Raw genomic sequence first — 26,549 nt, forward strand, 5'->3', positions numbered from 1 at the left:
AAACAAACGCCAGTTCCGAGCATGGAGCGGGAAACAAAGAAAAACCAGGAAAGCCTAAACGGGCTGGGTGCGCGTGAATAATAACCAGCCCCGCGGGAGAGAAGCGGCCTTTCCCGCCTTCTTTCCACAAGCCGAGTGTAAACTATGCCTGACGTGTCCCACCAGGGGGCGCTTGAAGGAAAGGAGAGAGGGAGGGGAGGTTGCTAAGAGACGAGAGCGCGGCCGCGTACACAGCTGCGGAGACCCAGCCGGGACATTCAGGGTTTCCGCCCGGCTCAGTCAGTGGGGGATTCCGCTCTCTTTCTTCTCCCCTTCGGGCGCCGGGGCTGCCTATCGCTCCCTTCCTGCAGACATGGCTGAGGTGAGATCCCGTCCAGGCAATGCAATCCCCTCCGTTTATTTCCCAGTATCTTTCCTATCAACAGAGTGAGACTCTCCTTTCCCCATGCTGGCGCTTTTTAGATCGCTCTACGTCTCCTTCCCCAGATCTCGCCCTCTTTGATAAGAGAGCGGAAGCGACCCATGAAGAGTAGCCTTGGGTAGCTTTGCTTGGATTCCTCGGAGGTTGTTTTGTGCTCCTCAACCCATGGAAAGAAGATCGTTTTCCCTTCTCAGTCACATCATCTTTTACATCACAGTGCAGATTCACTTGCAAGTTTTTAGAAACTGAAAAAAATGTACAAGTGGTCCTTATAACCGTTCATTTAGTGACCGTTCAAAGTTACAACGGCACTGAAAAAAGTGACTTCCTTATTCATAGTTTTATTAATTTATAATATGATGTACAAAAAGAATACCAAAGCAAATATTAGGGAAATTAGGAAACGAAAAAAGGAAGTGGATAGTTGGAAAAGCAAGGAAAAAGGGGGAAAAAAGAAGGCATTGATTTCCGACTCTTTTGGTGCAGTAAAATAAGGCATTAAGATCTACCCTCAACTTTTTACTTTTTCATAATAATAGAAACTAGCCATTTCTATAACAACAAATCTATCTAATCGGTAAAAAACAAAATTTCATTTTTTCCACCTCAAGCACAAAGTCCAGAAGTGGTTTCCAAGTAGAAATGAAAGTATTTGTATTCTTTTCTTTGATCAAAGCAGCCAATTTAGTCACCTCTGCTAACTCCATCAGTTTTTGTAGCTATTCATCTATTTTGGGAATCAAAGTGACTTTATTTCTGTACATAGAATAGTCTTGCTGCTTGTCAACATATATAACACCAGAGTTCTGAATTTTTTTTTCCAGGTCTTGTTCCATTAAATCCAAAAGAAAAGTCTCTGATTTTCTTTCTATATTCACTTTAAGAATGTTCTGTATTAAGATATGAATCTTACTCCAATGTTTCTTTGCTTTATCACACATCCATAATAGATAATAAAGGTCACTTAAAAAAAGTGACTTATGGCCATTTTTCATAGTTAGGACCTTTACAGCATCCACATCATCGTGTGATCAAAATTCAGATGCTTGACAAATCTATTCATATTTATGATCGTTGCAAGTGTCCCAAGGTCACATGATCCCCTTTTGCAACCTTCTGATAAGCAAAGTCAATGGGGATGCCAGATTCACGTAACAACTGTGTTACTAACTTGTTCTGACCCCCCTCCGTCCGGTGATTAACGCCGACACAGGCTTAGCAGTTTGCCACTCTTTATTTACAGCAATTACAATCCTGTTGGCTGAAAGCCCAACACGACTCACTGACAAGACATTGGCAGCAACCCAGACTCCCACAGACAAGAGATACAATACAAACAAGAACTTCTCCAGCTTGTTATGAACGGTTGTGTCCTGCAAAAGGGCTCCTCCCAAAGTCTCTTCTTATATACTCTCTTGGGAGGTGCCAAGCCACAACCACCTGGGCTTGATTATCTCTTATGAGTCTGTCTCCATAACTGCTGCCTCCGTTTCTCCGCCCTTCGTTGCCGGGCGTCAGGGACAAACTCCCTTTGATCTTCTCCACTGCTCCATTGCCTGACGTCAGGGAAAAACTCCCTTTGATCTTCCTCACTGCTCCATGCCTCAGGCGCCTCCTGATGGCTAACCAGCCTCTCTGGTCCCTGCTCTGAGTCTGAACCCTGTCCAGGGTTCTCCACATCTTCCATAGCAGACGCATAGGATTCCTTGCCATCAGAGTCCAACGGCAGCTCCAACGGCTCCTGCTGGGCCACAACACTAACTTATCAACTGCATTGATTCACTTAACAACAGTCCAGAAAGATTGTAAAATAGGGCAAAACAACAGATTTTGGGCTCAGTTGTGATCCTAAGTCGAGGACTATCTAGATTCATCTCCCCACACTCAAGCTGCTAATAATCTTGGATTGGTTCAAGCTTGCAATAGATCTGTGGAAAAGATAGTCATGACTAATTGGATTCAATTGGATTAAGATGGGTAGCTACAGAAATGGAATAAATAAAGTTCCGTTTATTTTAATTTGCAAAGTTATGATCTATTTCCTTGAATGTTACAATCTTCCCAGAATTCAGGGGGTGTACAAGTCAAAGTCTCCACAGTATTGTTCATGTAAATAACAAAATGGATAATTTAGAATAAGGTTATTTCTCATATTATGGATAGTTTTTTATTTTCTGTTATTGTCCCAGAATAAGTATATTGTTATTATTTTTGATCTGTACATTATTGGGTCCCCACCCATCCAGTACTTCCTGTTATTTTCTCTTGACCAGTGTCATATGCTAGAAACCCCATTGATAAATTTCTCCAATAAAAGTTGATTTAACCTGATACCTAGACTATAATTCCCACCAAGAAGAGGGAAATAAGATTCTCTGAGAATTTTTTTTGTAGGGCTCCTTCCTGCTATTGAATTAGAGTTCTACAAACTCTACAAAATAACACAAACATTATACTTACTGCCTCATTGGTCTGTATCTTGCCACTCTTATGTCTGTTCTGAATCATTCAAAGTGGCATCATCTGTCAAGGTATCTGGCTTTCCCTCTAGTTTTGTTACTTTTTTTCCAATATCTCACCAGACAGATTTCACCAATGTGAGAACTGCAACAAATATTGGTTGTTTTTCACTTTTCTGCTTTCTTTACATTCATTATTTTGTCTGTCCCTCCTCCTATAACTTATTCGAGCATCTCCCAAATTAAAATGATATGAAATAAACATTTGGAAAAGCTCCAAGGCAGAAATAGTTATAGAGAAGTAGGAGAAGTTGCCACATTGTAGAATATGCCGAAATTGACTAGCTGGAGGGCAACATCTCACTTCCTGGAACAGTGATGGAAACTGACAAATAAAAAAATTGGTAAATAAGCCATAGCTGAGAGAGATTCAGTCTCTCTATTCTTTGGAGAGTGCATTGATGTATGGTAGAAGTGCTACATTTTAAGATAAATATAATTTCAGAACTGTGTTAAGGTAGATTAATTCAAACATGCTTATTCTTTTTCCACAAGTAAAATGGTGAAGATTTGCAGATTTATTCTCTTTTTAAATGTGAGATAATTAGTGTTAGAAACACAAGGTTGATTTTAGCTATAAAAGAAACTCAGGAAAATGAGTACTAATGGAGTGGGCAAGTGCTTGTGGGGGGGGGGGGGAAGGCAACTGCCAAGGCTGGTTAGTGAATGACGAATAGGTAAGGTGACCAGATTTTCAGATTGGTAAAAAGGGACACCATTGATGGGGGGAGGTGGGGGCTTGATTAAAAAATTTATATTTGTCAAAAGGTCACCCCAGGACACTGAAACCAGCATAAATACTAATCTGTTGCCAAACAAAATTTTGATCACATGACCATGAGGATGCTGCAACGGTCGCTAAGTGTGAAAAATGGTCGCAACGGTCGCTAAGTGTGAAAAATGGTCATCAGGCACTTTTTTCAATGCCATTGTAACTTTGGTCACTAAATGTTTTCCCCCTCCTTGAGACACCTCACTTCTTCCTTCATTCCTCTTGCTTATCTACCTTCACCTTATCCGTCTTCTGCTCTTTCCCTCTCTTCCTTCCTTTCTCCTTCCATCCTCTCTTCTTTCCTCACTCACTCCCTTCCTCCTTTTCTCTTCCTTCCTCCTTCCATTCTTTCAGCTTCATTTCTTTTGCCTATCTACCTTCTCTGTCTTTCTGCTCTTTCCATTTCTCTCTTCCTCTTCGCTTCTGTTCCTTCCTCCTTCCATCCTTTCACCTTCCCTCCTTCCTATTTCTTCCTTCTTCTTTCCTTCTGCCTATCTACCTTCACCTTCTCTGTCTTTCTGCTCTTTCCCTGTCTTCCCCTTTCCTCCCTCCCTCCCTTCTTTCCTTTCTAGTTCCATCTTTTCTTCTTTCCTCTCTCCCTCCCTTTTTCTTCCTTCCTTCCTTCCTCTTTCTTCTTGCCTATCAACTTCATCCTCTTTGTCTTTCTGCTCTTTCCCTCTCTTCCCTCTCTACCCCTTTTCTTCCTTTCTTCTTCCATCTTCCTCCTTCTCCTTCCATTCTTTCTCCTTCCATCCATCTTTTCTCCTTCCATCTTCTCCCCCCTCCCTTCTTCTTTTCCTTCCCCCATCCCTCCTTCCTTCCTCTCCTTCCCACTCCTTGCAACTGCAATCGGAACCACAGACAGGGAAGAAGAAGAGGAGGAAGTGGCGGCGAAATCGTAGTGATCGAAGGGTTTGATGGCTGGCACAATGAAGGTCTTCTTCATCTCCTTGACCTCCGCAGCATCCCCCATTTCCCTCCCCTCCCCTCCCCCACCCACGGAGCCTCTTCCCCCCCCTCCCTCCCCTCCCCCTACAAGGGATCTACATGGCTCTCTGGCCGGAGGGAGCCACGCCGGGGGGGGGGAAACGGGCATCTGTCAAAACCCCGAATCCCATCTTGGCCTTGGTGTGGCTGAGGCAGAAGCAACGAGCACGGGGGCGACGCTTCACCGGGAGCGACCTCTCTTTCCCCGCTGCATAGGGATGTGGGGAAAGGGCTTGGGCACCCCCTTTTCCCTCCCCCTTCTTTCCTTCTCCCTCCTCGGGCGCTTTGTCTCGGTGTCCCAACGGCGGGCATGGAATAGCACGAAATAAGGGCCACTTCTGAAGGTTCCTCTGGTGGATCATCTTCCCCGCGCCGCCCTCGCTCTGGGAAAGGAGCAGCGCTCCGTCGAGCCCCGAGAGATTCCCCCGTTCTCTCTCTCTCTCTCTCGCTCTCCCGGCCCTTCCAAACTGAGGCGGCGAGGGCGGGAAGAGGAGTCCAAGGGGGAGGGAGGGAGGAAGGGGAGGAGGCGGTGGCTGGGCGATGTCCAGCAGCGCTCCAGACCCGGCGAGGCTGCCCGACCAGCCTGGCGCGCCACTGCAGGGAAGACGTGGCGGGGCTGGGTGTGGCGCGCGCTGCTCTTTCCCTCCGTGCCCAGGTTCTCTCTGTTCCCAAGCAGCCCCGGCTGGGCGATGGCCAGCAGCGGCCGAAGTGGGTGGAGGGAGAGCGAGCGCAGGTTTTGGCAAGGCGGCCATGGGAAAGACCGAGGGAGGAGGAGAGGGGTAACGCGGCGCGCTGAGATGTTAAGCTTTGCTGCCCAGTGCTGGCAGAGGGGGCGGCTCCCCCTCTGCTCGCAGCACCTGAGCTGGGCACCGCGTTACCCCTGCCCTGCCTACTCAGACCAGCTGAGCCTCCCTGGACGTCGCAGCAGCAGCAGCCCCAAGTGCGCCGATCTCGGCGTTTTTCGCATCGGGGCGTGCTGCAAGAAGAGGGAGTGAGTGAAGACCTTTTCTACCCGGCACAAATGGGGCGGGCTGCAAGAGGGAGCGAGTGAGTCTGGATTGCTGCAAAGCAAGTCTCGGGAAGTCCTTTGCGCCGGCTAAAAAAGGTCTTCACTCACTCCCTCTTCTTGCAGCACGCCCCAATGCGAAAAACACCGAGATCGGCGCACTTGGGGCTGCTGCTGCTGTGACGTCCAGGGAGGCTCAGCTGGTCTGAGTAGGCAGGGCAGGGGTAATACGGTGCCCAACTCAGGTGCTCCGAGCAGAGGGGGAGCCTCCCCCTCTGCCAGCGCTGGGCAGCAGAGATGTTAAGCTTTGCTGCCCAGCGCTGGCAGAGGGGGTGGCTCCCCCTCTGCTCGCAGCACCTGAGTTGGGCACCGCGTTACCCCTGCCCTGCCCCCTCTTCACCGCCGTGCTTTTGAGGAGCCATCGGGCCTTTTTTCCTGCTCCTGCCCCTCCGCCGCCTTCCTACTGGCTCCCGTGGCCTGAAGGCTCCTCAAAAGCATGGTGGGAGCTTTGCGGCTTAACCTCAGCCGCAGCGCCGGGCAGCAAATCCAGCGGTACTGTTAGAAGAGGAGGAGGCAGCAGCAGTTAGTCTGGTGGTGGCGAGGGCTTACCGTCAGTCCAGTCACCCCATGCTGATCAAAACAAATCACTGCGGCTGCGCGGGAGTTGAAAAGTGCTGCGTGGTGTTTTCTTGCCTTAGAGGGAACAGTGGTCCCATGGGGGAGTCTCCGGCCGCTGCGCTCGCCTCGCCCATTGTCCCCCGAAGAAGCGGAGGCTTTCCCATGGCTTGTTCGGGTGGAAGTGGGGCTGGAAAGGCGAGCCGCTCCCCTGCCCATCCGCCCGCTCACTCGCTACACTACCCCACCCATGCAAGCAGCAGCGGATGGGCGGGGGAGCGAGCGATCAAAGAAGGCACCAAAATTAAAGCGGGATCTTTTGACAACGGCCCGGGACGCGGGAAAAATTATGAAGAAGCGTGCCTGTTCCGCCAAATGCGGGACGTCTGGTCACCTTACGAATAGGAGTCATGTACACACTTCCCATTCACTTGCAAAGCATACCTCTGTTTATGCTGCCTTAGATCATGTATATCCCTGACGAAAACTGTCAAAGATCAACTAACCTCATTTCAAGATAATGAATGACAAAGCATTCTAAAATTTAGAAACCTTAAGTTATGGTGAGATAAAATTAAAGAAAAACATTTTAATATGAATTCAACTAATAAGATCTTAAGGCTATTTTGGTCATGGTGTGGGGAGGAGATGAAGTCAATCTCCTGGGGACAACGAAAGAAAATAGAATATTATCAGGAAATGATTTTGTTGGGATAAAATATAAGCATTACTCACCCTTACAGATTTCATGCTCCATTCTTAATCATTGCTCCCCCCACTTATTTTATAACTTGTTATATTCCTAGTCCTTCAGATGTTTTCAAGTTCCATCAGCCTGGACCAGAATGGTCCACAATCCAAAATATTTAGAGTGCACCAGACTGTTTGCTCCTTCTATGACCTTTGGTTATTTCCAAATTTCTCTTTTCATCCATAGTAATGCTTTTGCTATATGGATTTGTGACTCTTTCTTTAACCATGCTACATTATTTCACATTATCCTTTCACATTGATTAGAATGGAAAATGTTTAAAATGAGTTTAAAGGTGGGGCATGTGCATGGGCGAACAAAACAGTCAAGATGATGGTTGCAGCAGTGTATGTGTATCGCACACACAAAATGGGCAGAGCTTTGATTATGCTGAAGATACCACATATTTTCTTTTTTGATGCCCCCTGTGGACGTCACTGATTTAGAAATGTACCTATGTATGACTTTCTTTCCTTCTCGTCCTCCTCCTATCCCTCTCCTTCATTCCTAACTTCCTTCGTTCCTTCGTTCCTTCGTTCCTTCGTTCCTTCCTTCGTTCCTTCCTTCCCTATTCAGTGTACTAGATCTTCCTTATTCAGTTCATTACTCATAGCTTCTCTCCTTGTTCTTTGTTATTATTGTTTCTTTTTCTTCTTACAGCCCTGTCTCCTATCTCTCTGGTTCAAAAGTAATTCCTGAATATTGTTTTTAATCCAGTGTATTTTTCCCTTCATTTCTCCATTCTTTTCCTCCCACTTTCTATTTTCTTCTTTAATCTGAGTTTGTGCTCTTTCTACAGGGATTTCTTTAGATGAACCCATTTTCCTTTGGTGTTTGCAGCAACTGTTCTATGTTATAAACTTTCCTTCTGCCACTCATTTAGCTTCAGTCTGTGCTTTTTGACACTCTGGGCTAACCTGGGGACTATAAAGCATGTTTTATGGTCTGAAAAACGGGGCTTGGCATGAATTCAGTCTGGAAAAATAAAACAGAAACAATTGTACTACTTTGCTTAGCCCACAGAAAACTTTACTTCAGCTTGATTTCCTTCATATTTCTCTTGTCATCAAGTAGTATATCATAAACAAAATACCATTAAATTTCAAGCTTTAAGAATAAAAATAGTTTTATTGTGGGCTATAAGTTCAGTACAGATACAAGGGTACAACATGAACAATTTTGTTCATATCTAAAATGATAATAAAATAAGAGAGAAAAATGAACAATTCATTCAGGACACAGAGGAGAATCATTAGGATCAATTTGGTCTTATTTTAGAATGAACAAATTTAGTAGTGCTATAAATGGTGTCATCAGAGCTGGAATATTATTTACATCTAGAGCAATGTATGTATCTCTGTGCATTTACCTTACATGAAGAAATAATTAATAAAAATAGGAGCTTTGTGAAATGTATGATTTTAAATACCAAGATTAATAGATTAAAATTAGATTAAATGCCTACTGGGCATATATGGGATGTTTTGCTTAACTGTAGAAGTTTATTATATATGCTTATATGATATTCCAAATATTTATTTAAAAGCAAAAGCTTAAAACAGGATTAGAGCAGAATTTCCATATACAGAGGATACACAATCTCTAATATGTCACCATTCAGATCAAGATATTTTTGCTTAGGATATAATAGTTTTCCTTTCTTCTCATACAGGAAAAGTATGATAAGCCTATAATAGAAGAAAATGTTTTTGAAGCTTTGGAAAAAGACTTCCAAGAAGTCATCAGTGAACTTACAGGAGATCAAAGCCTGGAGAAATTTCGTGTGGAATACGAGAAGCTCCATGCAGTGCTAAAAAAATCCTATGAGAATGAAAAACGTCTCATGGCAAAATGCAGGGAACTGAATGCAGAGATTGTGGTGAATTCGGCTAAAGTGGCTACTGCTCTAAAGCTCTCACAGGATGATCAGACAACAATAACATCATTGAAAAGGGTAAAGTAAAACATGATCTTGATTAACAAATATAGAGCAATGTATCAGACAATATTGTTCTCAACTATGAGAACAAATTTGTAAAACGTATTTTTATGATTTTCGATTCTCCTAAAATGACATTATCTAATAGTTTATATTAGAACTGAGACCCACTTTACTAATCTCAGCTTATGTATGTCAACTGAATATTTAATTCAGTTACCTTATGCATAAGAGAATGTAGATATTAAAGTCAGAGCAATAATTTGCAGTGCTCTACTACTCATTCCAAAGCACTATTAAAATATATATTTTGGTTCTGTTGTCCAAGACTGTGATTCTGAAACAGTGTGATGGTTCATTGCTTTTAGATATCTGAAATGGATGAAATTCCAGGAAAAAATAAAATCAGAAAGCATTTTCCATATTAGCTGTAACTTGAATATATTTCCTCTGATTTAACATTACCTGTTATTTTGATCTTCATAGGTTTATTATTCCAATTTGATGTGGGGGAAAATTGCCTTGAAAGAACTTACCGTATTTTTTGGAGCATAAGACACATCGGAGTATAAGATGCACCAAGATTTTGAAGAAGCAAATTAAAAAAAAAGGTTTTGCACTCTGCACACCTTCCAAAAACAGCCCTTTTTTCGCAAAAATGGGCCTGGTTTTTTTTCAAGAAAAGGGCATGAATAGCCTTTAGGAGGCTTGTAGAGTGCTCCTAGGGGGTGGGGCCCCATAAAAATGAGCAAAAAAATGCTCAATTTGTTGTAAAAATGGGCCATTTTTTTTTTGGTAAAAAAAGGGCATGAATAGCCTTTAGGAGGCTTATAGAGTGCTGCTGGGGGGGGGGATTTGAGCAAAAAATGGCCCATTCCCCAGCTCCCAGGAGCAGTCTATAAGCCTCCTAAAGGCTCTGCATGGCCATTTTGGTGAAGGAGCGGGTTTTCAGAATGCCAAAAATGCTGTATTCAGTGTATAAGATGCACCCAGATTTTCACCCTCTTTTTTGAGGGAGAAAGTGCATCTTATATTCTGAAAAATGTGGTAGTTTTAAATCCCATTTCCTGAATTTGGCTTTAAGTCAGAATCAAAGTGATCCTCTTGGTAAATTATCTGGTGCCTGTGTGATTATAGATAGTCTTTGTTGAATGACCACTTGTTGAAAAGCTTATTTATTAATCTACTAAACAAACAAAGTTATAATGGTGCTGAACAAGAGAGATTTATGTTCTGTAATAGTTCTGGCCATCTCAGCTTTTCATGGTCATGTAATTGCCCTTTGTGACTTTCTCTGCTGGCTTCCAGCAAAAAAAGTCAATGGGGAAGCTGGCAGGAGGTCACAAAGGGCAATGACAAGGCTATGGGACATTGCAACGATACAGGATTTGGCTGATAAAGGCAACTGGGAATGTCACAATTAGTGATGGAATTGTTTGACCCAGATACCATCATTAACCAAGGGCTACTAGTAATGCTGTAATAATTTTTCCAAACATTTGGCCTGGGTACTGGATGAACCTACCTGTAACAGTTTAAAATTGATTGATTGTGAGTTGGCCTTAGTCATGCCATACTGTCTGTCTGTCTGTCTCATTCTTTTGATCGATATTTTAAAACTGAATCCTATGTTAGTTGATCAAAGTTGTAATTGTAACCTAAACACATTGACTAAACAACCAACAAACAATGTTCAGAAGCAGGAAATACAAAAATGCACATGAGAACAAGCAGATAGGGAGTCACTTGTGCCTTGGTGTTTCGATTATAGCAGTGTGTTCCACTACTCTTGAAAAGTATACAGAAGTTTCAGCTGGTACAAAATATGACTGCATGGGCAATCTTGGGCATCTAAAGAGTGGCAAATGTAATACCTTTACTGCATGAGCTGCATTGGGTGCCAGCTTGCTTCTGGATCTATTTCAAATTGTTCATTATGATCTTTAAAGCCTTACATGGAATGGGCCAGGTTACCCACAGAGCCATCTTCCTCCCATTACATCAGCCCGTCCCACCTGGTCATGGCTTTTTGGCCTTACTTGGGATTCATAGAAAAGCATATGGCCATGGGGCTGGTTAGCATTGTAAAAGCCCTCTGCCTTTTAATTAACTTTTAATATTATTTTTAAATCCACACTTGCTTTTTTAAATTGTAAATTTCATATAATTTACAATTATATTAATTTTTTACTTGTAAACCACCTAGAGTTGCTCTATGGGGGAGATAGGTGGTTTTAAAAATTTGATAAATAAAATAAAAATACAAGTAAAATACATATCAATTTACAGAATCCACTATGATACTGAGTTAAAGATGATCAAGAATGGGATACTTCAAATAAGGATTTTGCATTAAAAAACACTAATGTGAAGATTTAGGCTAGTTCATTGTTTATTTCATTTGTGAAGCATCCTGAAGATAGTGTAAACACAGTGGGATCCCTCCTCCCAACCCTTCATCCTCAGTATTTGCAGATTCCAAGCAAGTTTGGTGTGGCATTGAATTGTCAGGAGTTCCTTTGATCTGTTTTTCATCTGCCCAAATTAGACAGCAACTGATTAGTAAAAACATTCATATATTCAACCACAATCAGCTGTTCACTACCTCTTATCACTTCCTGAGGATGTTCAATGAATAAACCTAAGAAAAAATTAGACTTTGTTTCACCATAGAATCATCAAAACAGATGTTGTGAGCTGTTTTACTCTTTCATCTGGTCAAGTCTCCTTATTTTTCTTTATAATGTTATTCTCAAGCTACTTTTCCTCAAGGTGGATAGTGAAATAGAGCTGTGAGATACAGCGGGCAATGTAGCATAAGACCATAAATACAGGATGACCTTGTTTTCATCTGTCTCTTAGACCAAAAAACAACTGAATTAAAAAACAAGAAGAATAAACATCCATTCCTGGTTGTACTGAGTTTATGAGGAAGCTACTCAGTGGTATATTTAGTGGTATATTGCTTCTGTGTTGTTGCTTGCATACTTTGTTAGACAGCTCTCTATGTAATTGCTGAGATATATTAAAATCTTTCCTAATGTAGTTCAGAGTTTTTATATGTTTGGCTATTACCCATAAAAGCTCTGTTCCAATGAATTCTAGGTAAAACTCATAGTCTGACATAAATAAATAAATAAATAAAAAATAATAAAAATTACAAAATTACAAAATTTTCTAGTATGAAATGTTGAATAGTATTACGTATTATTAAGGAAATCTAAATATGAAATTATTTAAAGTGGAAATTAAAGAATGTATGATGTGTAATTGTTATTGTCTCCCAACAATAGGAGATCGAAAAGGCTTGGAAAATGGTGGATGCAGCATATGAGAAAGAACAGAAAGCAAAAGAAACCATCATGTCTCTTAAGGAAGAAATTTTGAACTTAACTAAATTAGTAGAACAAGGATCTGGATTGTCATTGGGTCAAGAGCACAAGTAAGTTGGGCCTATGAGAGATTAGAAAATATTGTTATCCATGATTATTTCTTATAGAGTCTATATGTATTAATTTATGCATAATGTTATGTAAATACTGTCCTTGTTTTAGATTTATGTATTCAAAACATTGTATTTTACATCCTTAGAATGGATAATGGCTTGCAAGTTAAACCTGTTTGTAAACTATGCTATTTGAGACCATAAATAAGGAGTGAAATAATTAAATAGACAATAATCAAATTTTTCCTCTATAAAGAGAAGTAGTGCATTACTGAGACTATACCCTACCCTGACAATAGAATTCAAATCATAGCAATTGTGATAAACCTCCTATGTACATAAAATCAAGTTGCTCACAGCAAAACACTAGCTATCCTTGTTTACTAACCCTGTGGTATTGTTCTGCCACAACACAGTGCAGAAGAAAAAACACAAATCTGTTCTGACTGTGGATAAATTCTTCACTGCCTCCTTTTTTTATGGTCAGATTCATTCTGAGATTTTCTCCATTTCTGCTCAAATGAGCACTTCTCTTGCTTCATTGGCCTTACTTCCCCATGAAACCAAGGGGCTCAACATTACACTGTGTAAAGAAAGAGGGTAAACTGATCTAATTATTATCATGTTCCATAAACAGGCCAAGTTTTCAACAGTAGTGCCGAAAGAGGATATAGGAAAATTTCCAGATGCATTGAAGAAACCATTGTACAATATGGATGTTTTTAGTAACTGTATCACATATGTAATTTAATTAACAATTGGAATGGGGGTAATCAAAGTGGAGTAATATGCCAACAAATTTTGCTACTTAATTATTTTCTAAGAAACTTCAACTTAGAAAAGAGATTTGTTTTCTTTCAGTTTGCGGGAATTGTTAAAATTTAAAGAAGAAGTAACAAAAGAGAGAGACCAGCTTTTGGCAGAAGTTGTAAAGTTACGTGACAGTGTAGCGAATATGGCAGATCAACAGCAAGAGGCAGAAAAGACAAAACTTGAAGCAGAATCTACTATTGCTCAGGTCTGTGTAATTGTGTTAAAGTCATTGTTGCTTTGACTAGATTGGTAGTCTGCCTTTTTATGAGCTAATTTTACTTTATTAGCTCATAACTGTTGTTTCATTCCCTTCTTTTTCTGGCAGTTCTGTGGGAGGATGTCAAGAATAGGGCAATGCCCTGTTTCTGTGAACAATTTGTTTTCTGTAAGGCACTTCTTTTTTGCCAGATTTGCACTAATCTGAGAATTTTTAAAAATTATATTTCAAATTTCATATTTCAAATCTTAAAAAGTTGCAAAATGGAATGTTGAATAATATTTGCTACTGTAACTATTATGGAAATCTAAATATTAAATTATTTGAGATGGAAGTAGCTCCAGTTCTTTAGATTTCCATTCTATAACTATGATCTTGATAATAATTTGTTTTGCTTTCCTTCTAATTATTATCCAATCAGAGATTTCTGGCTGAGATATAGGGTAATTTGAATTGTGTTTTCGTAATGCACATAATTTTTCTCATACTTCTCAATTTTTCTTTAGTCATTATCATTGATTTTTTTAACTTCATCATGAAGTTTAATGCTCATATGTGCATCAGCTATTATATATATATATATATATATATATATATATATATATATATATATATATATATATATATATATATATATATATATATATATATATATATATACACACACACACACACACACACACACACACACACACACACACACACACACACACACACACTTTTGGTGAACCTTTTTTCTTCTGTTATCAGCCTTTTTAAAAGAGAAAAATGATTTAAGAAAGAGAAGGTTGAAATGCACACTTGTGTCATGAATTCATCTGGATTCATTGGCTGCACCATGGTTCTTAAGAACAGTAAGCCTTTCCTGAAGGAAGTTTGTGTGTGAACATATCAAAGGAAGGAAGTAGTAGGTAGTGGATTTCTGTAGAGACACTACACATACTCCTCCTGTTTGAGACAATTATTGTCTATTATAATTTAGATACATAATCTATGTAAATAATCTTTACCAAAAAAGAAGAAATAATTCCCTATTGTAGATAGATGATTTATTTATTTATTGCCACCCATCTCACTATATGATACTATTATATATACATACATACCGTATATAGCAGGCAGGGGTGGGTTTCTCCCGGTTCTAACCGGTTTGGTAGAAGAGCTTCCACAAATCTACCATACCGGTCAGAAGAGGTTCCACTGGTAGACCTGGAAGTTGCCCGCTCGCTCGCCTCGCCCGTTCTGTCGCAGCTCGCTCGTTCCCCCTCCCATCCGCACTAAACTAGCCCAGCCTGCTGCTCACTGATTGGCTGGAGTCCAGCCAATCAGTGAGTGGGCTGGAGTTGATCCACCCGCCTCTAACACCTGCTTAAAAGCGCGGTGCCAATGGTCAACATTCCTCTTTTGAAAAGAGTCTTTCTCTTTTGAAAAGGGTATTTCTCGTTCCCGAGCAGCTGTCGCATCACGCTTGCTGATCAGGTCCTCCCTTTGCTTCGCCTTCCAGAAGCTTGCTCCTTCCGTCAAGTAAGCAACTAAGCGCGAGGGGGGGGAGCAGCGGCAGGAGGCTAGGGTATGCCAGCCAGCGGCTTTTGTGAGGGAAGGTCTTCAGGTCGCAGGCTGGCATATGCCGCGTAGCGGAAAGGGGGGCAGTGGTGGCGGGAAGCTAGCATCGTGGCCGAAAGGGGCGTGGCGACAGTGGGAGACTAGTGAAAGCCGCGGGATGGCATACACCATGTGGCTGAAAGGGGGTGGGGTGGCGGTGGGAGGTGGGGACTGTCAGGCTGGAAGCCAAGCCCCATTAGCTCCAAAAGCCGCTTCTAGATGTCTATTGCAGTTGCCAGGAGCGCGCAGAGAAGAGTGCGAAGTCCAGCGGAAGCAGGAAGGTTCTCAGCACTCTGGGAAGGCTGGGGAGCACTAAGAACCTTTCTTCCTCCACTGGACTTCGCACTCTTCTCCACATGCTCGTCATGACTGCAATAGACATCCAGAAGCGGCGGGGGCTGTCAGGCTGGAAGCCAAGCCCCGTTAGCCCCAAAAGCCGCTTCTGGATGTCTATTGCAGTCATGACGAGCATGTGGAGAAGAGTGCGAAGTACAGCCGAGACAGAAAGGTTCTCGGCGCTCCCCAGGCTTCCCAGAGTGCCTAGAATCTTCCTGCCTCTGCTGGACTTCATGCTCTTCTCCACACTTCCCAGCGAGTAAGCGAGCGAGGGAGGATCAGGCAGCCTGATCCTCTGTTGCTCGCTTGCTCACCGAGAAGTCTTTTGCTCGCCCGGACAGCCTCGGTGCCACTCTGGCCTGGCAGCTGCAGCTACATCATCAAGATGAATAGTGAGAGGGAAGAGACCAGCTGGGAGAGGGCTCGCCGCTGCTTCGTCGGAGCTGAAAGGTTTTCCTTGGGGCAACAGGTGCAAAACCTCGGGGGAAATGGGGGTGGGTGGGAGTCAAGGGTGCCTGGAGTAGGTGTGGCTTTTCATTCTGGTTCGCTTGGGCACAGCCTCCTGGAAGTGATCGCGGGCTGCGTGGATGTGTGAATGACGAGGATCAAGCTGAAAGAGTCGATTTCCTATCTTTAGGACACTCCCTTGGCATTGCTTGATGGAAGCCCCTTGAGGGCTGAGACGAAAAGATGAATGGCAAATAAGAAGCCTTTTCTTTTGTTTATATCCCTCCCCACCTTCCCCATTTCTCAGTTCTGGTGGCTGTGCCTTCTTGCTGTCTTCATTAATTCTGCTCCTTCTTGTTTACCTGAGTGCATGCCTTCTTTTGTCAAGCTCCACAATTAGTATGTTCACTCTTAAGCAATGTTGAAATGACCTTGCCTTTGGCTCTTTCAAAGTAGATGTATACTTTCTCTTGAGAGCAAACAACACCATTTCATTTTTAATAGATGCCAGCCAGTGTGCTCACCGTAAAGACGTGACAACAAAGGCTATCTTAACCTGGAGGCTTTTGTAAGAGTAGATTGAGGGGATAGCAGAGGAATTATCCCTCCTAATACCTCCCATCTCCAAACATTCGCAGTTAAAGTGGCTACCTCTAGAGCAGTGTTTCTCAACCTTGGCAACTTTAAGATGTACAGACTTCAACTCCCAGAATTCCCCAAGCAGCCATGCTAGTTGAGGAATTCTGGGACTTGAAGTCCACAAGTCTTAAAGCTGTCAAATTTGAACACCCCTGGTTTTTTTTTTCTAAAGGGTTATGAGTGCAAGGGTCTTGTAACTTGACAGCTTTTAGACTTGCGTGCTTCAAATGCCAGAGTTTCTGAGCCAACATTTTGGTTGCTAAGCAAGAGTGTTGTTAAGTGAGTTTCACCATATTTTGCAAGTTGGCCAGGCCCACCCAGTCACATGACTGCCAAGCTACTCCCATTCAGTAACATGACCTCCAAGACACTCCCATCTGGTCACATGACCACCAAGCCACTCCCACAAAACAGGCGACACTTACAGAAGAGGTTCTAAAATTTTTTGAAACCTACCACTGATAGCAGGGGTAGCAAATTGGAGGTGTGTCAAACTGGCGGCCCTCAAGCCGGATGCATCATGCGCAGGACACACCCACTCAAGCTCCGCAGATGGGCAATATTGTGTATGTGTATATATGTATGTATGTGTATGTATGTATGTATGTGTGTGTGTGTGTGTGTGTGTGTATGTATGTATGTATGTATGTATGTATGTATGTATGTATATATATGTTGTATTTGTGCTGATAAATAAATAAAGGATTTATCAGCACAAATACAACAAAATGTAACAAAAAGGCAACAGTAAAAATATTGGGTTTCTGCCTGGATGGTCTCTTGTGACGAGCCGAAGGACAGAGAATGGAAGTAGTGATCTTCCTCCCATATTTGGGCATACCGGGGGTTGTAAAAAAATATAATATATATACATACATACATACATACATACATACATACATGTATGTATGTATATACATACATACATACATACATATATATGTTGTATTTGTGCTGATAAATAAATAAAGGGATTATATATATATATAATCTTCTATGATTTCCTTTATTATTTTATTTTTAATTCCTATTAGTTTTTTTATCATTGTAGTTGTATCTTTTAATAACATTAATATTTAAAAAAGAGAAATGTTTGCTTCTGCTTTCTCAATCCCAGAATCCTACTCTATTTTAATTATTTCATGTTTCCTTTAAATTTCTGTCAAATAAAATTAATTGGACAAAATTATTTTTGACATATTCTAGTCATGTATTCCTTGCTTTTTATCTGGTATTTAATCTTTGCCATCATTTTTTCATGTTAACCTTAACTTCATTTCTTTAATGCTGTTTTGCAAATATTGCTTTGCAATTTCTGCCATTACCTTGTCCATTTCTAATCTACTTTCATACGGTATTAAAACTATTAATTTCTGTAACCTTCAACTGGGTGAAAGAAGTGCATCACAGTACAACAAATTTTGAATCAAGGTATCTCAAAGGGGTTAATTTATAGAATGTGTCTAACATCTGTGACCCGTAACTAGCATGGGACTGAAAATTGGCAAATTTTATAAAACATTTTATGACATAAAATTATCAGAAAACAGTTTATGACATAATACAAAATGTGATAAAACATTATATTGATGTTTGACTATAAAGTTTGAAACAGATACATCTCTGAATGTCTCTCAACATTTCCAGTGAAGGCAGGACATTAGAAGTTTGTCCTTGTTGAAGGCATTGAAAAATCTTGTAAGGAAATATTTCTGAAAGGAATTGACAAGTGAATCACAATTTGTCTAGTACATTATACAATTCCAAACATATTTTAAAAAGAAAATATTGAGTCTAGTTAAGATATTTTAACAGGTTAAGATAGCATTGATTTTTTCTTAGAATCTTTGTGCTTGGTGCTGTTATAGCTCCATCAGGAAATCCAGATGCGTCAAAATGAGGCTTCACGGGAGACACGAAAGAAAGAAAAAATGGAAAGAGAACTGAAACAACTTCAGAATGATTTAGAGTTCAAAATGGCTGATATAAAGACAATGCAGCAGGGTTTAAATAAAAGCAAGGAAGAACTCCTGAAATGTGAACAGCAACTGAAGGAACAAAAGGTATTTTTAAAAATTCTCATTAACACACATTTTAAGTTCTTATACCAAGACCACATTTAAAACATAATAGGAGTTACTAACTTCAGAAGATAATAAGTTGAATCATGGATAAAAATATTCCAGAAATTTCAGTATTTCTATATGTGTTCATCCAGGCTGGCTTTAGGATATGGTAGTGGTGAAAAAAATTAGTTGAAATGCTGCCCCCCTTGTAAGCAGGTAATACTGTAAGATCTCAATATGTTTTTTTTAAAAAAATAAAATATAATTTCCTAGTGTTTTTCTGTCCCAGACTTAAAAGTATCATCTGCAATTTGTTGATTTTTTTCCAGGCCATTTCCCCTGATGCTGCAGAAACCTTATAGGGGCTTTTTAGTCAGCAGAAAAAGAATTTATGTAATTGTAACATGTTTCTTTTTGAAGGAACTTTATTTTGGAAATTTCATGAGCCATGCAGGTGACAAAGAAAATTATTAATTCAGTAGAATTGTTCCAGTGAAACCAAACAGTTCATTATTTATTTATTTATTTATTTATTTATTTATTTATTTATTTATTTATTTATTTATTTATTAAAATTTATATGCCGCCCAATCCCAAAGGACTCCGGGCGGCTTACAAAAGAGGAAGAGAAGAAAAAATAGAAAAAAAATAAGAGAAAGACAATTTAAAACACAACACATGCATTCGTTCTAATCGGGGCTGGACCTCAACAATGAGGTCAACAGCCCCAGGCCTGCTGGAACAGCCAGGTTTTAACATCTTTCCTGAAGGCCATGAGAGTGGGTAAGGGCCGGATCTCTGGGGGTACCTTATTCCAAAGGGTCGGAGCAGCCACAGAGAAAGCTGTACTCCGGGGCCCCGCCAGCCGACACTGTCTGGCTGACGGCATCTGAAGGAGACCCAATCTGTGGGATCTTACCAGCCGCAGGGAGGTATGTGGCAGTAGGCGGTCTCGCAGGTACGCTGGCCCTAAGCCATGTAGGGCTTTAAAGGTAATAACCAACACCTTGAAGTGTGACCGGAGACCAATTGGTAGCCAGTGCAGCTCGCAGAGGACAGGTGTAATGTGGGTGTACCTCGGTACACCCAATATCGCTTGCGTGGCCACATTCTGGACTAGCTGCATTCTGGACTATCTACCCTTTTCAAAGGTATCCCCATGTAGAACGTGTTGCAATAATCCAGTCTTGAGGTGACAAGGGCGTGTGTAACCGTTTGAAGTGCCTCCCGATTCAAATAGGGCCGCAATTCATGCACCAGGCGAACCTGGGCAAAGGCCCCCCTGGTCACAGCCAACAGATGGTGTTCCAGTGTCAGCTGCGAGTCCAGGAGGACCCCCAAATTGCGGGCCCTCTCTGAGGGGTGTAAATTTTCACCCCCCAGGGTTAAGGATGGACTATCTAGGCTGTCCTTCGGGGGCAGCATCCAAAGCCACTCAGTCTTATCGGGATTGAGCACAAGTTTGTTCACCCCCATCCAGATCCTGACAGCTTCCATGCATTGGCACATCATGTCCGCTGTTACACTGACCTGGCATGGGGCAGAGAGATACAGTTGTGTATCATCTGCGTATTGGTGGTACTTTATCCCGTGCTGTCGTATGATCTCACCCAGCAGCTTCATGTAGATGTTAAATAGGAGGGGGGACAAGGCCGAACCCTGTGGTACACCACATTTGAGGGGCCTAGGGGTCGACCTCTGTCCTCCAACCAACACTGACTGTGACCTGTCCGAGAGGTAAGAGGAGAACCCTCATAAAACGGTGCCTCTTACTCCCACCTCCTCCAGGCATTGCAGAAGGATACCATAGTCGATGGTATTGAAGGCCGCTGAGAGGTCAAGAAGCACAAGGATAGAGGAATGTCCTCTATCCCTGGCCCACCAGAGATCATCGGTCAGTGCGACCAAAGCGGTTTCCGTGCTGTACCCAGGCCTGAAACCAGACTGAAAGGAGTCTAGATAATCTGCTTCATTCAAGGTCCGTCGGAGTTGAAGCGCCACCACCTTCTCAACAACCTTCCCCAGAAAAGGAAGGTTGGAGATAGGACAATAGTTTTTTAGGATAGCTGGGTCCAGGGAAGGCTTATTGAGGAGGGGTCTTACCACTGCTTCCTTCAATGGTTGCGGGAAAGACCCCTCCTGCAAAGATGCGTTCGTAATCGTCTGGAGCCAGCCTCGTGTCACCTCTCTGCTGGTTGAAACCAGCCAGGAGGAGCACAGGTCCAGTAAACAGGTGGAGGCACACATCGCTCCCATGGCCTTGTCCACTTCCTCAGGGGTGACAAATTCGAACTCATCCCAGCAAATCTGATTAAGACTCACCCTCGGCATCTCAGCTGGTAATGCCCATGCGGAGTCCAGGTCTGTCCGAATCTGAGTGATTTTATCCGACAGAAACTGAACAAATTCCTCAGCTCTTCCCTGCAGGGGTTCCCCCGCCTCCTCACCTTTCAGGAGGGAGCGGGTCACACTAAACAGGGTGGCTGGGCGAGATTCCGTGGACGCAATTACCTCCCTCCGTCCCATCAGATCGCATAGAGTAGGCCTCCTCCGAATTCCATCCGCCAGTCAGTGCCGACTGGCGACTACGCGGAGGAGAGCCTTCTCAGCTGCAGCTCCGACGCTATGGAACAATCTCCCCGTGGAGATTCGCACCCTCACCACCGTCCAGGCCTTCCGCACAGCCCTCAAGATCTGGTTATCCCGTCAGGCCTGGGGATAAGACTTTACTCTCGCCCCTCCCGAATGTTGAATGAATGTTGTGTTTTTACCGCTAATTATTTTTACTCACATTTTCTTTTTGTGTTTTGTCCTGCACTCCCCTCCCCTATTATTGTAAGCCGCCCTGAGTCCCCTCAGGGAAAAGGGCGGCCTATAAATGTTTAATAAAACAAAACAAAACAAAACAAACGCAATAAGAGCTGAAAAATGTGTACATTTTGCCGCCCGCATCACCACTAAGTAAATCCCGATAAAGGCTCTTAATAGTGCTCGATCAGATTCAGAGTTACTAGCCCTCCAGCGTTGCTCTAGGCGTCTCTTTTGGCGCTTCATCTCCCGGAGTTCCTCGGTAAACCAAGGTGCCCTCCTGGATCCACTACCGTAGAGAGGCCTCAAAGGCGCAATCCGATCCAGTGCCTCAGCCGCCACAACATGCCAGGCAACGACCAAGGACTCGGTCAGATTACGGACAAGGGAGTCAGGTATCTCTCCAAGCTCCCTCTGAAATCCCATCCCCGGGTCCATCAGGAGCCTGGGGCTCCACCTCCCTGCAATGGGGGAGTAGCGTCCTGAAGTCAAGCCTCAGCAAGAAGTGATCTGACCATAACAAGGGCGAGGTCTCTATTCCCCTTAACTCAAGATCACGTCTCCACTGCCCTGAGAGGAATACAATTTAGCAATTTAGCAATTTAATAAATTTGTATGCCGCCTAATCCCGTAGGACTCTGGGCGGCTTACAGAAACAAGATAAAAGTAAAAGTTAAAAATAAAAAAATAGACTTCTGGTGGGCGGAGCTGACAGAGGGTTGTTATCCTTAACAGCTCTGGAATCTTGGTGTCGTTAATCTGTCTAAACAGCACTCTATCAAGCTGTTTGGCAGTTTATTTATCCTCCCTTTGGGCTTAGAAGAGAGTGATGAGAAGCTATGCTTCTCCGGGGAGGGACCTGTTGCTGTCGGCAGCTTAACAGAGCTGCCCCCAGAGTTCTGGTTCGTTATCTACTCAATATCAAGAAGATAACTCTTTTTTCAGACAAGAAAAAAGCAGTGAGGAATCTCAGCTGGTAAGAATCTTCTTTGAAGTTCACAGTTTGTTTCTTTTTGGGCTGTGGACGGAGGGGGAGGATCAACCCAAAGCTGAGTCATTCAACTCCGACCTGAACTTCGCAGCTGTTATTTACAGCACAAGACAGGAACCCCTCCCCCTTAGGACAATCTTTAGAAAACAGACTATTGAAAATCAATACGAGCAAAGACCAAACTTGTGAACTTTAAAATTTTTCCCTATCTGAAATACCAGCTTCAATGTTATAAAAATCTCTTTTGTTTAATTGTCTTCAAAATGGCGTTTACAGCTTCTGCATTTGTTATCTCCGGCTTCCTGGTACAGAATCAAAGGAATAACTTCTTATAATCTAATTAGATCTACTCCCTTAAAACCTTCAAAGACTCTTTGTTGTTGATACAGAGACATTCCAAACATTCCAAACGGACTTTCTCTTTTGAAACCCTCCATAAAACCCTTTGTAAAAAAAAAAAAAAAAGGGTGGGGGGAGGAATTTCTTTTTCTCCAAACAGCACAGTGGATTAGCAATTTAGAATAAATAATTAAAAGCAAAATATAATGGCATCCAAATCAACCTCTGTGAAATTACTTCCGAAAACGTCTCCCATACCAGGCACAAAGGTGCAGCCCCCACCATCTATGCCCCCTAGTGGAGACGTACTAACAAAAGAATTTTTCTTGGAAATGTTCAAAGAATCCAGAGAACAGAACTTAGAAATGTTTAGAGAGTCCAGAGAACAGAATCTAGAAATTCTGTTTTCAAAGATGAAATAAGGAATGAGATGGAAGTTCTATATGACAAATTCGATACTAGGGTCACTAAAATGAATGATAATATGATGGGAATTGTAAATGTGATAACAGAATATATTTCTGGAATGGAAGATAATTTAGAAATTCTCAATGAAGCTAAAACTAACCTGATATCCAAAACTGAAGTGGTGGAACAAAAAATTGATAATGCTGAAAAACAAATTATCATGATACAGTATAAGCAGATGGAACTTGCATTAAGAGTGAGGGGGCTGCGTGAAGAAAAGCAGGAGAACTTAAAGCAAATGTTTTCTGAAGCTTTTGACCGTCTGGTGGGAAAACCGGGATCCAATTTTGATTGGCAGATTGACAAGACTTTTCGTGTTAACTCGTGGGCGGCAAAACAAAGGCAACTTCCCCGAGATGTGGTAATATACTTTGTTACAAGAGAAACTAGAAATATGATATTACAGGAGTCTTATAATACTAAGCTTCAAATTGGTGGACAGGATCTGATTGTTTTGAAAGAAATACCACCTCAAATGCTAAGAGCCAGAAGAGATTATGCTTTTCTGGTGGAAGAGCTCAGAAAGCGTCAGATACAGTACAGATGGGATGCCCCATTCGGTATTATAGTTACAATGGACAAACAAAGATATCGTCTCAGTTCTGTATGGAAAGCTCGTGATTTCTATCATAAGATTCTGAAGATGGGATACCCTGAATCTTCGGGATATGGTGAAAAACCACGAGACGAACAAGATAAACAGCAAACCACACAACCATCAGATAAAATGTATCATCTCCCTCTCCCGGAGGGGCAAGGAGTCAAGGAAAAAAGATCCAACCGTATGACCACCAGACAAACGGATAAACAAACTACCATGCAACAATCTCAACAATCGTTGGCCACTGATCAAGGAGCTACTGCAACAAGCTCAGAAGCTGTGGGAGGAGCCAAACCAAAGGTGAGACAGGCCTTGCGGGAGGCTCTAAAAAAGCTTCAGGCAACCAAAAATGACAACTAAGATTTTGACATGGAATGTTAACGGACTGAACTCTCCACAGAAAAGAAAGAAAATATTTCATTATCTCAAACAGTTTAAGAATGACATAATTTGTTTGCAAGAAACTCATATTAAATCAACCGATCAAAAATATTTGTTTAACCCCAAACTGGGCCAACATTTTGCGACCTCAGCCATGGAAAAGAAAAACGGCATAGTAGTATATTTAAGAAAAGACATTAAAGCTGAGCTAATTGAAGCAGATCCCTTCGGAAGATATATTGCATTAGATTTAATCTTAGAAGGGAAAAAGACGTTACTTTTAGGAATTTATGCTCCTAACCAACAACAAGATGGATTTTATAGAAATCTCCATGCTAAATTAGTACAGTGGGACTTTGAGTCTTGTATATTATTGGGTGACTGGAATGGCGTGATTGACACCAAAAGAGATAAGAAGACATCTCGCCCGAACACCAAATTCCGAGCTAAGTTACCCAAACCCTTTTTTGACATGCTGGACGACTTTGAATTGCGAGACGCTTGGCGCGAGAGGCATGCAGAAGAATATGACTTTACCTTTTTTTCCAACAGACATCAATCTCTTTCAAGGATTGATTTTATACTAATTACAAATGATTTACTTTGCAGGGTGAAGAAGACAAAGATTATGGCGAGAGTTCTTTCAGATCATAATCCAGTCTGGATGGAATTGGGAAGGGTAGCCCAGGCAAGAAGGTCCTGGAGGTTGAATGAAAACTTATTTAGATATGAAAAGTATGTTAATGATTGTAAAAAATTGCTATCGGAATATTTTGTTCTCAATATGAATAAGGGTACATCTATGGAATATGTATGGGATACAAGCAAAGCGTATATGAGAGGAGTATTAATGAATATAAACAAAATACATAGACACAAACAAGGGCAAAAACGAAAAGAATTGGAAGAGGAAATTAAAGGGAAAGAGTCAGAATTAACATTGAATCCAGGAGATACAAAGATTAGGGAAACCATTGCTATATTAAAATCTCAGTTTGATATGCTGATCTCTGACCAGGTAGCCACCAGTTTATTATATGCTAAACATAATACTTTCAGCAATGCAAATAAACCTGGTAGGTGGTTGGCTTATCAGATTAGAAAAAAAAGGAAAGCTCGAAATGTATCCAAATTGTGTTACAGAGGGAAGGAAGTGTTTCAACAGGAAGAGATTCAAAAGGTATTTCGGGAATTTTTTACAGAGTTGTATAAAGGGGATAAAATTAAGGACGTAGATATAGACAAATACCTAGATAAAGAGAAAATTCCCCTAGTTAGAGAAGAACATAGGCATAAGCTGAATCAACCTATAACCTCTGGGGAAATTTTGCAGGCAATTAAACAATTAAAGTTAGGGAAAGCACCAGGCACAGATGGTTTAACAGCTGTTTATTATAAAAATTTACAGTTAGAAATGGTAGAACCCCTCAGAGAACTATTCAATAAAATTCAATCGGGAGGGAAAGTGCCCCCCTCGTGGAAGACTGCGTTCATATCGTTGATACCCAAAGAAGACCAAGACCTTACCCAACCAAAAAACTATAGACCTATTTCATTACTCAATGTAGATTATAAAATTTTTACTAAAATATTAGCAAATAGGCTAATGGTGGTAATTCAACAATTGATACATACCGATCAAACTGGTTTTATACAGGGCAGACAGATGAAGAACAACGTTAGATTAATTATTAACGCTTTAGAATACCTGGGAAAGAACAATCAAATCCCAGCCGCATTCATATTTTTGGATGCGGAGAAAGCCTTTGATCGAGTTAATTGGCAATTCCTGCTGAAGACATTGCAAAAAATGCAGATAGGAGATGGCTTTTTACGGTCAATTGGTGCAATATATCAGCAGCAAACAGCCCAGATCATTGTCAATGGAAGTCTGACAGACTCCTTTCAAATTGAAAAAGGTACAAGACAGGGCTGTCCTCTGTCCCCATTATTGTTTATTATAACTTTGGAAATACTGTTGAATAAGATACGGGGCTTGGGCGGTCTAAAAGGGATTAAAATTAGACAGCAAGAATATACAGTGCGTGCATTTGCGGATGATCTGGTCATAATATTGAAACAACCGCAGGAATCTAGTAGGGTATTATTGAACACGATCAATCAATATGGTCAAGTCTCGGGATTTAAAATAAATCTAGGAAAAACCAAAATATTAGCTATAAATATGACTATCAAACAGAAGGAAGAACTGGGGGCGATGCTAAGATGTGAGGTAGTTAAAAAAGTTAAATATCTTGGAGGTAATATTTTAATCTCAAATGGGAAATTATATAAGCATAATTATGAACCACTTTGGCATAGTATACAGTTGGAGTTGAAAAGGTGGGAAAAACTGCATTTGTCCTTGCTGGGTAGAATAGCGGCA

General features: G+C 41.6%; 1 protein-coding gene across 1 annotated transcript in view; it reads left to right on the forward strand.

Annotated features, from left to right (window-relative positions):
- Positions 1 to 234: 234 nt before the first annotated feature.
- The window catches only part of CFAP58 (cilia and flagella associated protein 58), an 89,386-nt gene continuing 63,071 nt past the window's right edge, over positions 235 to 26,549 (forward strand). The window contains exons 1-5 of the mRNA XM_014073855.2: positions 235 to 361; positions 8,744 to 9,025; positions 12,304 to 12,452; positions 13,317 to 13,473; positions 18,378 to 18,572. Coding sequence (XP_013929330.1) covers positions 353 to 361; positions 8,744 to 9,025; positions 12,304 to 12,452; positions 13,317 to 13,473; positions 18,378 to 18,572 — 792 coding nt within the window. The 5' untranslated portion in view covers positions 235 to 352. The remainder of the gene's footprint in view (positions 362 to 8,743; positions 9,026 to 12,303; positions 12,453 to 13,316; positions 13,474 to 18,377; positions 18,573 to 26,549) is intronic.

The sequence above is a fragment of the Thamnophis sirtalis genome, unplaced genomic scaffold (assembly GCF_051295495.1).
Source record: "Thamnophis sirtalis isolate CommonGarterSnake01/CBP01778 unplaced genomic scaffold, rThaSir2_p1.2 scaffold_11, whole genome shotgun sequence".
NCBI classification, from domain to species: domain Eukaryota; kingdom Metazoa; phylum Chordata; class Lepidosauria; order Squamata; family Natricidae; genus Thamnophis; species Thamnophis sirtalis.